Here is a 12,041-nt window from a genome sequence, read left to right as displayed (position 1 = left end):
AGCATGAGGGTATCGTTTTTATTGAGCACTTGCTACGTGCCATGACCGTACAGTCTTACATGGGCCACTCTAATCTCCACAGTTAGCCCAAGGGTGTGCATTACCTCCATTTCACAGACAAGAAAAGTTATCAAAGTCACACATCTAACAAGGGACAGAGCAGGGATGTGAACTCAGAGCTGAATCTAACATGGGGCACTGAACCACTGCATTTAGATTGTCTTCTGATCTGATACTCTTCAATAAAATGGTGGTTGTTCTGGAAATCATTCTTCCTTCAGGAGCCCAGGATTAGGGGAAAGATGGGGAAGTCAGAGAGGCCAGGATGCTTCCCAGAGCTGCCTGGGTTGGGGAACCACCCTTGCACATTTGTGCCAAGCACCGTGTGGGCTCAGCTGCCCGTGCGGGAGCTCAGGCAGGACCTGTGGCTGTCCTTCTGCCCTCCCAGGAAGCGCCCTGACTGGGCCATCAACGGTCCACTGAGGAGGTGAAACTGTGAGGGCGGCAGGGGCCCTAGGCCACACAATCTAGTCCCCAAACAAGGCAAAGGACATGACTCCTGTTGCTACTGGACCCCACGTTTCCAGCAGAGAAAAGCAGAGTTTCAGGCCTGGCTGGCTGTCTCAGGCAGGATGGAGAGAGGGGAAGAGAAAGGAGAGAGCAGGTGGGGAGACTTGGCAGGTCTATGACAACAGTCCAGGTGTGACAGACCAGGCTGCTTAAGGACTGGGAAGTATGGCTGAGTGGGGAGTAAGCAAGAAATGCTTGCATGTAGCATGGTGTTGAAGAGCAAGCTCTGGAGCTAGACAGCCGGGGTTCACACCCAGCTGTGCCGCTCACCAGCCATGTAACTCGTCAGGGCACGTCTCAGTGCCGGTTTCCTCCCTGTGCCACACCTACACGTCACGGTGTGGGTGACATAAGAACTACATAAAGCTCTTTGTCCAGTGTCCAACATGTAGTAAGCACTTAATAACAGTAAGTATTAATTATGAGAATATTTCTCAGAAATATTAACACGCTTCCTCCATGAAAAAGACAAAAAAGAGAGAAAGAAACACAGCATCTATAGGTACTTTAGGCCTGGAGTCTGGACTGGCATGGGTGTTTGTGGTACTTGTTTCTCACATATAATCCCTGCCTGGCCAACTAGGTTATCAGTCCCCTAGGAGCAGGCATCACGCATCATTTTAGCTGGATCCAGCATCTAGCAGGGGACATAATAGGACCGCAAAGACCCCAGAACTTCAGGTCTAAAAGACACCAGATGTGCAAGGCTAACTGTGTGTGCGTGCGTGTGCGTGTGTTAACAAAAAGGATAACGCAGTTCTTGCCCTTGAAGGGTCACAGTTTAGTGAGGGAGAATCTTAAGTCATCCTGTGACAATCGAATAATCCCATGCTCCCACACCCACACTCGCTCTTACCTGACATCCCTCTCACCCCCACAGTCACGCGTGCACGCACATCTCGCTTCAGTTCCCTGGGCTCACGGGAAGCTGCAGCCCTGGCCTCTCTGGAAATGCTGGCTTTGGTCTGGACCCTGTGTGGAGCACAGAGGTTTCAACCTTAAATGGAATGAAAACCTGCTCAGTCCTGTGCCAGCCCCATGGACCCTCTTCCCCACCCCCTGCCATTTTTACCAGACCCTCCTGGTGGCAGGTCTATGAAATCTCCCCTGGAGGGGACTGTGGGTCCCTGGACTGACCTTGTCCTGGTGTGTTTGATCAGCTGTTTCTGGCCTGCGCTGGGGGAACCAGTGCAAAAGGCGGCAGAAGTGGTGTTTGATCAGAGCGGCTGGGGAGCCCCGGGCCTGGCGAGCTGCTCTTAGCCTTCTGCTAATCTCTCCTCAGAGGACAAAGGAAGGAGGATGTCCTGATAGACCAGCCCGCAGGTAACCTGGGGAGCAGCCTCACTGGCAGGGGTGAGATGAGGAAGCTGGCTTCTTCCTGAGCGGCCATGAGGGCAGGTGAGAGGAACACTGCCTGGTCCTGGCTGAGCGCCCCGGGCTCACCGTCTGATGCCAAGTGTGTGGAGGAGATACGGCGTCTCAGTGGACAGGGGCCCTACGCTCTGGTAGCACTGGGTGACAGGGCAGAAGATGGGACAGATGCACAAGGAAAAGCCTGAAGAACATTCACAACCAGTAAATGAACTTGGTTCTCGGTGAAACCTTGAGTCCTGGGGTATTTTCCAAGGAAGGGTGAAGACACTTGGTCTAGGACACGTCCACGTGGAGCCATTTTTCCACCCAAACACACCCCTGAGTATAAGCTCCCGGAGGGTAAGATAAACAGTGAATATGAAAGCTCAAGTGGCAAGGCAGGAAGGCCAGAAATCACCACCCCAGTGTTTCCATTTCCCTTGCCCTCACCACGTGTTCCCACCTGACGCTCAAGTCTGTGCTTTACTCGACACAACCCCTCAGCTGTGGGACCGCGGGGCTGCAAGTCCCCACTCCAACCCAGGGGACCCTGTCCCCTCTTCTCACCACTCGCTCTGGTCTGGGACAGCGGCTCTGGGGTTACTGTTAGTGCAGCGCAGAGGTAAATCTTACATTGGTCCTGGGCACCCCTGCACTCCATTCCAGGCCTCTCCCTAGGACGCAGTAAGCATCCTCCTTTCCTGACCCCCCTGCCCTCTTCCCCAGGCCCCTTTAAAGTATTAGAGACGTTAACAGACATCATTTATGAAGCATCTACACCATGCCAGGCATTTTACAATGGTTAACTTCCTCCTCACTCACTGTGAGGAACACTGGCCCAAGGTCACACATCTGTGCAGAGAAGCTGGAGTCCACGCCCTTCCAACGTGTTGCTCAGCCTCTCACAGCCAGCCCGCGGCCCGGCCTAAGATGACAGATCACCAGGAGGCACTCGGCCCATTTCCTACCTCTGCTCATCCCTCCTGACCCGCAGCAGCACTTCACCTCTGCACAACTCGCCTCCACAGCTGGAGCCCGGCGGTGTGTTACAACTACCCCTTGCGGCTGCTGGGACACTCTCAGGATTATTGCTCCAGACACGACAGGCAGCTCCAGCCTCTCTCCAACGACACAGCTGAGGCAGAGGTGCATTCCTTCATGAAGGCCGTGGGCTCTGGACAGGGCTCAGTACGTGCTGCTCCAGCACTGTCCCAGGAGAGGTTAGCACAGAGCCACCCCCTCACCCGCCCCTCCCCCAGCCGCGGGGATGACCTGAGCCTAGAGCCTGCAGGATCCGACGCACCTCCACTTGCCTTACAGGATGGATTCTTACTGCAGAAATGCTGTATATCCTACCTGTGTGTCTGCCTCTCTTGTTTCCTTGTTGGCTGCCAGCAATGTGACATTTTCAGCTGTTCACCACGAAAGGTTTCTGCTTATTTTACAGTTATCTGCTCAGCACTTTGTGCTCTGGGGGAAGCTGAGATTCAAGAGATAAATGAAAAGTGGTGGGTGCTACAGGGATCTCTAAGGATTCAGAGAGAGAGGAAGAAGGGAGACCCGTAAAGGTGCGGGAATGAACATTTTCCTCAGTGCTAGAAATCGCAAGGAATGGCTAACCTGTATGTGAAGGACTTTATTAATAACAACTAAAAATTTCCACACTAAATCCAGGCTTTTAATTAGTATTACAATTCTGTGGGGGTAAATACAATAATGTCCCTCATTTATAGATGGAAGCTCAGAGAGGTAAGCATCTCACCTCAGGTCACACAGTCTGGAAGTGGCATAGCTGGGACGTACCCAGGTCGGGCCCACAGCCTGTCTCAGACGCCACACCACACTTGCTCCCTGGGCGAGGTTTCAGGAAATGAGACTCCAGCTGACAGGAGAGCTTCCTCCCTCACCCCCAGGCCCTGCTAACACGGCCCGAAGCTCCTCAAGAGCCCTAGGAACCAGGCCTGTGAAGCCTGTGCCCATCCAACTGCCCAGAACCCAAGAGAAAACAGGTCTATGTCCTCACAGGCCACTTGAAACTCAGGCGGCATAACTTTTTTCAAAGCACATATTTTATTTCTATAGAGTAGTGCAAGTTGCACGCGAATAATGGTTTCTAATCCAGTTTACACAGCATCACGTGCTGGCTAGCTGTCCTGACCACGGGTGGTGGCAGTGGGGCTGGCCTCTGTAAGGGAAACGATAAACACTCCACCATTTGGAAGTGATCTCAATTAGCCCAGGGATAATTTCTTTTCCCCTCCGACAACGTAGTCCCCAAAGCACAGGCAGCTTCTCTCTTCCTTACAGGCCACGGCGCAGGTGTAGCAAGTTTCTGGGTTGTGGCTGTGCTTCTGAGCTTTTGGCCCAAGAACTACTAGCTCCAAGGTTTTCCATGGCAAAAAAACAATTATCAACTTGCCTTCGACACTCCCTTCAACCCCAGATCTTTCTTTTACTCCCATTTTCTTCCTGCCTCCCAAGCATCCCAAGGATACACCATGCCAAGCAGAGCGGGGCTGGGCTGCTGAATTCTTCCTGTGGGAGGACTGATTATGGCCTCCCAGTATTCTCTCCACCAATGTCCAACTGTCTAGCCCCATTTAATAGAAACACTGCTTATCCCCTAGACCCATTCTCTGTAAGGTTAGTAGTTTCTTCCATCCCTTAGTCCATCCACAGACCTCAGGCACATGAGATTTTAAAGGCACAGTGAGCCCATTACCATGTCATCAGCCTGTGGAGACTGCAACATCACCTGGGGTGAGAGACTCTGGGCCCCTCTCATCTTTCTCCTCGACTCGGGGAGTATTGCTGCTTTAGACTGTGAGCAAAGAACAGGGACCTTGTCTCCCCTTCACCCCTGTAGGACTAGACCTCATTTCATCCCTCAGCCTCCAACTGTCAGAGCTCTTCCCTGGGGACGAGGCTGATGTGCGGTCTGTGGTCGGTGGGAGGGAGAGAGAATCAGGATGCTTCCTCACAGAGGACCTGAATCGCCAGAGGAACCCAGTATTCACACTGCACACTGTGGTACTCACTGGGCTCAAAGTTTTCCAAACACAGAGCTTCTGAGACAGAAGAGACAGGCATTCTAAACAAGTACATGCCTGTGTCTCTGCCCCTTTGCTGCCCCTCTGGTCCCAGGTTCTGCTCACGTACTTGGCCAGTCCCATCTTCCTACAGCAATCTTGCTCTTGAATCATCTATTTGCTGTCTCACTTACCTGCGAGGGGCAAATCCTGTTCCATAAGTGACCCCCTTTATTCCCACACCATTAGACTCCAGCTTGGAATCTGCCTGCCCTTCCCTCCTCACCAGCTGATTCATGAGCTCTGGGAGCAGATAGGCTTGGGGTCCCCCTGAATAATTCCAAGTGTTCCAAGAAGCCCAGAGACTCCTTCACACCACGGCGAGTGCTCCAGGGTTCAGCCCGGAGGCCACAAGGGCAGTACCCAGAGCAACGAGGCAAAGAGAACATCACTGCCACGCAAAAGTAAGTGGTGTGGACTTAGGAGACACGGTAACAATGTCCTCTGTGGCAGTAATTCAGAAGATCTTTGGGGGCAGAAGTGGGAGAAAATAATAAAATGGCTAGAAAAAGTCTTCCTACAATAAAATCCATGCTTGGGGGTGTCCAGGGAGCAACACTGTAAAATCACTGCCAGGGCGGCGTCTTGCGGAGGTCCCCTCAGATCAGAGACTGGACTCAGAATGGACCCCTCCCTCATCCTTCCTAGAACCGCACGGGGCGTGCCGCCCGCCGCCGAGTATGCCGTGGGGACGAGTGCACCCAGCAGGGAATCCCATCTCTCTGTTTGCTCCTGGCAAAGCGAGTTGCAAGTCTGGTGATTCTGAAGAAAACGAGTGTCCTGCCACAATCTGGGTCTCCGTCAGAAACCTGAGACAGGGTTTCTCAGTACCTGAAAGGATCTGAAACTTGGATTTAAAATGCATAGCTTTCTTTATTCAGAAGACTTTTTAAAAAAGAAAAATCACTTTCCCCTACAGGCCCTCAGCAATTAATTTTTAAATTTATGTTGTTTTTTGGCTAGAAGAAGTCCTGATGACACTGCGATTCCCAACTCTCGCCTGCAGCTTGTGAGGAGCCTGCTGTCCGCTGGGCTTGGCCTCCAGGCCCTATGGGCACGGGCCACTCCACTCTCTTTCAATGGGTTTTCTCTGGTGCCTAGAGGAGATTCAGTGCCATTTTGCCACTTGCAGATAAGAGCTCTCGTGGTCTGCCAGCTCACAGGACTGAAATCCTTAAGAGAGAGACAGCCTCAGCAGAAGCAGTGAGGCCTTCCATGGAGGCGAAGTCTTAAAGGTTTGAGCACCATCTTCTGGTCAGTTTTTGGCTTTTGAGGCCCACGTGCCTTTGACAACTTCATTTACTTCGGAATGGAAAGATCCCTGAGCAGACCAGCTCAAGTGATTTGCATATCAAAATGAGGACACACTCGGGGCTGGAGTAGACGCCTGGGGTAAGCCGGCCCAGCTGCCTGCACAGAGCAGGATGGCCAGCTGTGAACATACCGGTCAGCATTAAGGTTCCACTTCCTGCCTTTCCAGCAGTGTGTGGTGGCAATAAAAGTCCTGACCACGACCCAGATTGAGCCCCCCACCCCTTCTTGTACCTGGTGATGTGAAATGTGCTTAGAAAAAAGGGGTGGCTTGTGTTCTGCGGCCTGTAGCTTGAGGGCAAGTGATATAATTGGGCACTAGCCTCTGCAAGGGGTTAGGCCACACCACATGGCAGGGAGCCCTGCTGGACGTGTAAGCACTGCTCTAGCCGACTTCAACCTTCTGGCACCGAGGACAGGAAGATAAATGCAAGTAATTCCCTCCAAACAGCGGGAACCTATATCCATCTAATTGCACTTCATAATGGATTCCACAAACCATTAATTATCAGATTATATTTTAGGAACTGAAGATAAAAAAGCTTTGTGAAATTCAGACTCCAAAGGATCACTGACCTGCAGTAATAGTGGTAGCCAGGAAGAGCTCCAACAGCAGGCCACTCACAAAGCATGCAAGACCATGGCAGGAGGAAGAGCCAGGGACAATCACGGGCGCTACTCCACCTGGCGCTGGTTCATTAGCTATAGTACATGCTCCAGAGGGAGGGGCATGGCCTCCAGGTTGGGTAGAAGTTTTAGGCTTTGATTAGGGAAAGGGGATGAGGACAACACGGAAAAGCTGCAGGAACCAGCCTTCAGGTACAGAACACCACAAAGAATATCCTGGAAAGGCAGAGTCTTTGCAGCTGGATGGCCTCACATGGAACAATTCCAGCAGAATTGTTGTGCTGGAGTGGAAACACTCCAAAGGCTTCGTTTTGGGAAGGGCTGACTGTACCGATAGGGTGGGACTCAGCATGGAAATGAGGCCTTCCTTCATTAACACGCTGCCACCTGTCCTATTGCCACAACAATGGGGGGCTGGGTGACCCAATCAGGTGGGAGGACTTCTGGAAGCAAGGAAGGGGCCAAGTGTGCTCAAGGCTGGGGTCCCTGGATGGTGTGCTGGTGCTTGTCTCTCACTTTTAAACGGTCAGAAGGCACTGGCAGCATTTGCAGCCCCGCTCTGTGGGCCACAGACCCATGTCTAATGGCCATTCTGCACACTGAAGGCTGCTGGCACCCGCACCTCTCTAGCTGCCCTGAGAGCTCCTATCCACTGCTCTTTCAGACTATTTCAGAAGCTCCGCTCCACTTGGGGATGGACAGTGTCCCAGAGGCCGCAGCAGCAGACTTGTGGGGAAACAGGCCTGCCCGCTACGGAGGGCAGTGGTGCTGGCGGTGATGACTCACACATCGTTGGTTCTATGAGAACAGTGGCACTTCTGTCTGTTTTCCAAGTGAGACCATTCTGGCTGGTGCTAGGCTAAGATGCTCCCCACTCAGGACCGCCAGGGGTGGGGAGCAAAGGGCAAGCATGTTCTCTGCTGCAGACGCAGGACCCTCCATGGGAGGAGCAGCCGCTCACTTGGCCTCACCGCAGATCAGGGTCACAGTACCGTCCAGCAAATCCTCCACGGTTACCGCCACGAGCTCAGAGCTGGTCTGAGACGTCTGCGAGTCTGGCAACGTCACAAACACCTGCGACCCAGCAAGCTGGGTCTCCTCCAAAGTGATCACTTGCTCTGTCGGGGCTGCCGGCTCTGGGGTGTGGATCACCTGTAAAGGAAAGACCACGAGGCTGCTCTGGGCAGTGTCCACAGTCAGCGCCCCGGAATTTACATGGTTTTCATCTCACGCTGTAATGATGGTATTTATGCTTTCACCTGAGGAGAGCAATTACCTGTGCCTAATGGGAAGAGGGAAATCTAACACACCAGTGATGCAAAAGAGAAGGCTGGCAAACGATTTAAATAACTGTGTGCTAAATTGCTGTAATTTAGCCCAGCCATCTCAGGGCGCCCGACTCTATGATTACACACCAGCGAGTGCTGGCTCCGTTTCTCACTGGGTTTTCCTGTCTCAAGGATCACACTGTTGAGGTAAGTGCCGTGTGAAGGGAATGCTACTGAAAGTGGTTAGTTTCACGCTTGAGCCATGGAAGCAGGAATGGTTTACCAGAAGCCTCGGTTTGCCAAAGGTGGCATCTCTGGACCTTGATCAGGCTAAGAGCCTTCCTTGGAGGCTACATGGCTACAGGAGGAAGAATGGGTGGACAAATGTGACTTTCATCAGCTCACTCGTGGCTCACCAGGCTGGAGGGCAGGCCACACATACCCCTTCCAAATCTGCATCACCTGTTAAAGATGACTTCCCTCTCTCCGGGAGAACTAGCCTGTAGGTAAGTACACCCGGTTCCTGCCTGAACCTGCAAGTTGATGCTTCTGACCCCTGAAGCTCAGGACAGGTTGATGCTCCCTGATATTATCAATCCAGAGTGCCCACAGAGGGCACAGCCACCATGGCTCTGGAGAACTAGCTGAGGGCAGAGAGCACCCTGCACTAGACCTGAGTGGGCAGAAATGGGGAAGCCAAGTGCAGCCATGTCTCTGTGCGATGGGAATGAAGAGACCAATTATGATGTTCAATCAAAAATCATCTAGGATAGTAGTTTTCAAACTGTTTTTCTCTTAGCAATGGAATCCTTTTTTTGCCCCCAAAGGACATCTTACCAAGAATCCTAATATTTAAAAAAGATAAAAGCAGAGCCTGGTTGATATGGCAGCAGGAGTGTCACCCAGAGGCCTGCCCACCTGACTTGCTCTCTGCTCCCCACAGAGGCCAGTAAGAACATGGTTTACAAACACCTGCTCCACGGGACTGGGCAGTGGACAGTCCCATCAGTTTACAGCAAGAGAACTGAGTTTCTTTTCCTCTTCTGCCCGCCGTCTCCGGAGAAGACAGCAAGAGCAGTAAGAGGACCAGAGACACAGAGAGGGGCTGGAGCAAGCTTAGCCTTGAAACATCAGAGGTGGGCTTTTCACTCAGGTAAAAGTGAGAGGCCCAGACATGTCCAAATGTGCCCAGCCCAGAGGAGCTAGCAGAGTGTATCAGCTGAAGGTGGTCCCAACAAAGAGCTCATTCATCCCCCTCTGAGGTTTCCTGCGACTCGCACCACATCACATAGTGTTTCGCAGAAGGTGGGAAAGTGTGTGAATTGGGAGGAGAAGCCAAGGTCAATCTGCTTTTGGAAATGCTGCAGACTCTGGGACACTGTCCATCCCCAAGCTCCCTCTACCCAGGCGCATTTCAAATGTAGCCATTAGGAGACTAGAATTTTCTGTTCTGTTTGGTAAGAGGTCCAGAGACACTCTTGTACAAGATCCTCTTTGTCATGAATGCATTACTTTTGGGACCCTTTGAGCGCCCCAGTGAAAAAGGCTGGGTGTTGTGACAGAGCTGCCTCCAGAGAAGCCTTAGGAGCCCCGTGTTAGCACCCTCATATCCGACGGCCCCAGAATCACCTGCACCATCTTTGAGGATGCTGCTTGGGTTTCAGTGCCCGTCACCTTTGGGTGTTCAGATTCCAAGTGACCGTCAAGCTGGGACTGGGAGGTGAAGAGCTCCCCACAGAGCTCACAGGGGAAGGTGCTCTCCGACTGCTTGAAGTGCTCGGTGGTGACGTGGTGCTGCAGTGCTCCCGGGAAGCGGAAAGTAGCCGCACAGTACAAGCACCTGAACGGCTGCAACCCTGAAGGAGGGGAGACAGAAGGGACGGCTATGGGTGGAATGACTTAGAGAAAAAAGAGCAGGGAGAGGAGGGAGCAATGAGGATTGAGGTGCAGAGTCAGATCCAGAGGCAGATCTTCAGGTTCTGTGGGACCTGAAGCTTGTACAATTTGGGGAGCCCTCTTTAGGAAAAATAACACAAAATTACAGGATTAGAGACAGAGCTTTGGAAGGCTCCCATGCAAACGAGGGGCCCTGAAACCATAGCTTCATTAGTGTTAGATTCAGGCTAAATCTGTCTCTGCTGAAGCCCATTATTCTTTCAACTGTAGATAACGATGCTGACAATACTGTATCTCATCAACTCTAAGAACATCTCCGAAATGGGATCCATGGCATCTTATGGCTGCTATGGGCTAGGTGGCAGTTGGGTGTAATTGTCAATGACTGCACCTGCCCCACAGGGCAGCATCAAGACTTGTAGAATGCATGTCCACGGCTTGGAGGCATCCCTAAGACAGGAGTGGTGCATATTTTTAACTCTCAGGAGTCAAATGGTTTAGGAGGGAGGAGGTAAGGGCTGGATGTTCAGCCACATTCCTAAAGCAGGAATCAAAAGTAGACTAGTTTTAAATAATGCTCAAGAGACTAAACCCAGTGGCCTTAGCATGTGCTCCATCACCAGTGCTCTTGATGGCAGAGTATACCACCACATGGAATAACGTGCATGTCAACAATCTGAATTGACAGCTACTCTGAGAAGCTGGATTCTTACCTTAATCAACTTATTTCTTATGTTTCCCTTTTTATGTATGCATACAAGAGTGCATAAAATCTATGTCAAATTAAGTCCAAAACAGCACCTAGAATAACCTGCAAATTCTAAGTGATAAGAAAGCACAGTTTAATTGACAACAGTTTCTCTTTCTTAATGGTGCATTAAAAAGGATGCATCTTATAACTGGCATTTTAGATTTGATGAGGTATAGGAGTAACAACCATAATCACAGGTAACACTTAAGGGATGCTTACAGGTGCGAGGCTGTCTGTGTTTTCTGAGTACTAACACATTCAGTTCTCACAGCTACCCTATGAGGTAGGCACTACACTTGTCCCCATTTTATAGAGGAGGAAACTGAGGCACAAGTGGGTTAAGTAACTAAGCCTAGTTTGCCCGGCTGTGCAAGATGGAGATGAGAGTCACTCCTGGGCCCAGGGGTCCAGCCCCGCAGCGTCTCGGGAGGGGCACTGACCTGAATGCTGGCACTTGATGTGAACCTGCAGCAGAGCCGGCGTGGGGAAGAGCTCCTTACACTGGTCACATTCGTGGAACTTCATATCTGTGGAGCACACGAGGAAAGAAGTGGTGGGAAAGAGCAAAAAGATGGCTCTCTCAGGCTGGAGAGTAACAGGGCTGGGGGTGGGGTGGGGGTGATGGCTAACACTTGGCAAGCATCTACCAAGTGCCAGGGTCCTTATACCTATGACATATTAGTGCAATCTAGTGGTAAAGGGCACCAGATGCGGGTCCAGACTGCCTGGATGCAGAGAGGGGTGTTGTGAGAATTAAATGAGACAACACACAGAGTGCTTAGCACAGTGCCCTGCACACAGGAAATGCTTCATAACTGCTAGCTGTTGTGATTATCCCCAAATTTACCTGCAAGGTAGGTATTAATGATTGACTTTCCAAAGAGAAGGAAACAGGCTCAGAAAAGAGAAGTCACTTGCCAATGTCATGCAGCTGATCAGTACTGGAGTCAGGATTTCCACCCAGGCCTGTGTGCCACCAAAGCTGCCACTCTCCCCATGTGCTGTGACTGATCATGACACTTAGGGGCTGGTAGGAGCTTACACTGCTCTAGGTCTCCGGGTGTGAGAACCAGTGCCACTCAAACTACTGTTACTGATGGACCTTCCGGTGTGCTGGGGCAGAACAAAGGTAATTACCACAGCATACCAGTCTAGCACTGGGACACGGGATTTGGG

The 12,041-nt window shown here is 51.6% G+C and overlaps 1 protein-coding gene across 5 annotated transcripts in view; it reads right to left on the bottom strand.

Moving 5' to 3' along the window:
* Positions 1 to 2,805: 2,805 nt before the first annotated feature.
* The window catches only part of ZBTB40 (zinc finger and BTB domain containing 40), a 78,680-nt gene continuing 69,444 nt past the window's right edge, over positions 2,806 to 12,041 (bottom strand). For all 5 annotated transcript variants that reach the window (XM_058553174.1, XM_058553176.1, XM_058553172.1 and 2 more), the window contains 3 exons: positions 11,306 to 11,392; positions 9,848 to 10,074; positions 2,806 to 8,102 (listed from right to left, as the gene is read on the bottom strand). In XM_058553174.1, the coding sequence (XP_058409157.1) occupies positions 7,908 to 8,102; positions 9,848 to 10,074; positions 11,306 to 11,392 (509 nt within the window). In that variant the 3' untranslated portion in view covers positions 2,806 to 7,907. The remainder of the gene's footprint in view (positions 8,103 to 9,847; positions 10,075 to 11,305; positions 11,393 to 12,041) is intronic.

The sequence above is a fragment of the Diceros bicornis genome, chromosome 13 (assembly GCF_020826845.1).
Source record: "Diceros bicornis minor isolate mBicDic1 chromosome 13, mDicBic1.mat.cur, whole genome shotgun sequence".
In the NCBI taxonomy this organism is placed as follows: domain Eukaryota; kingdom Metazoa; phylum Chordata; class Mammalia; order Perissodactyla; family Rhinocerotidae; genus Diceros; species Diceros bicornis.
The sequence above is the reverse complement of the archived record's forward strand: the minus strand, read 5'-3'. Positions and strand labels throughout refer to the sequence as shown.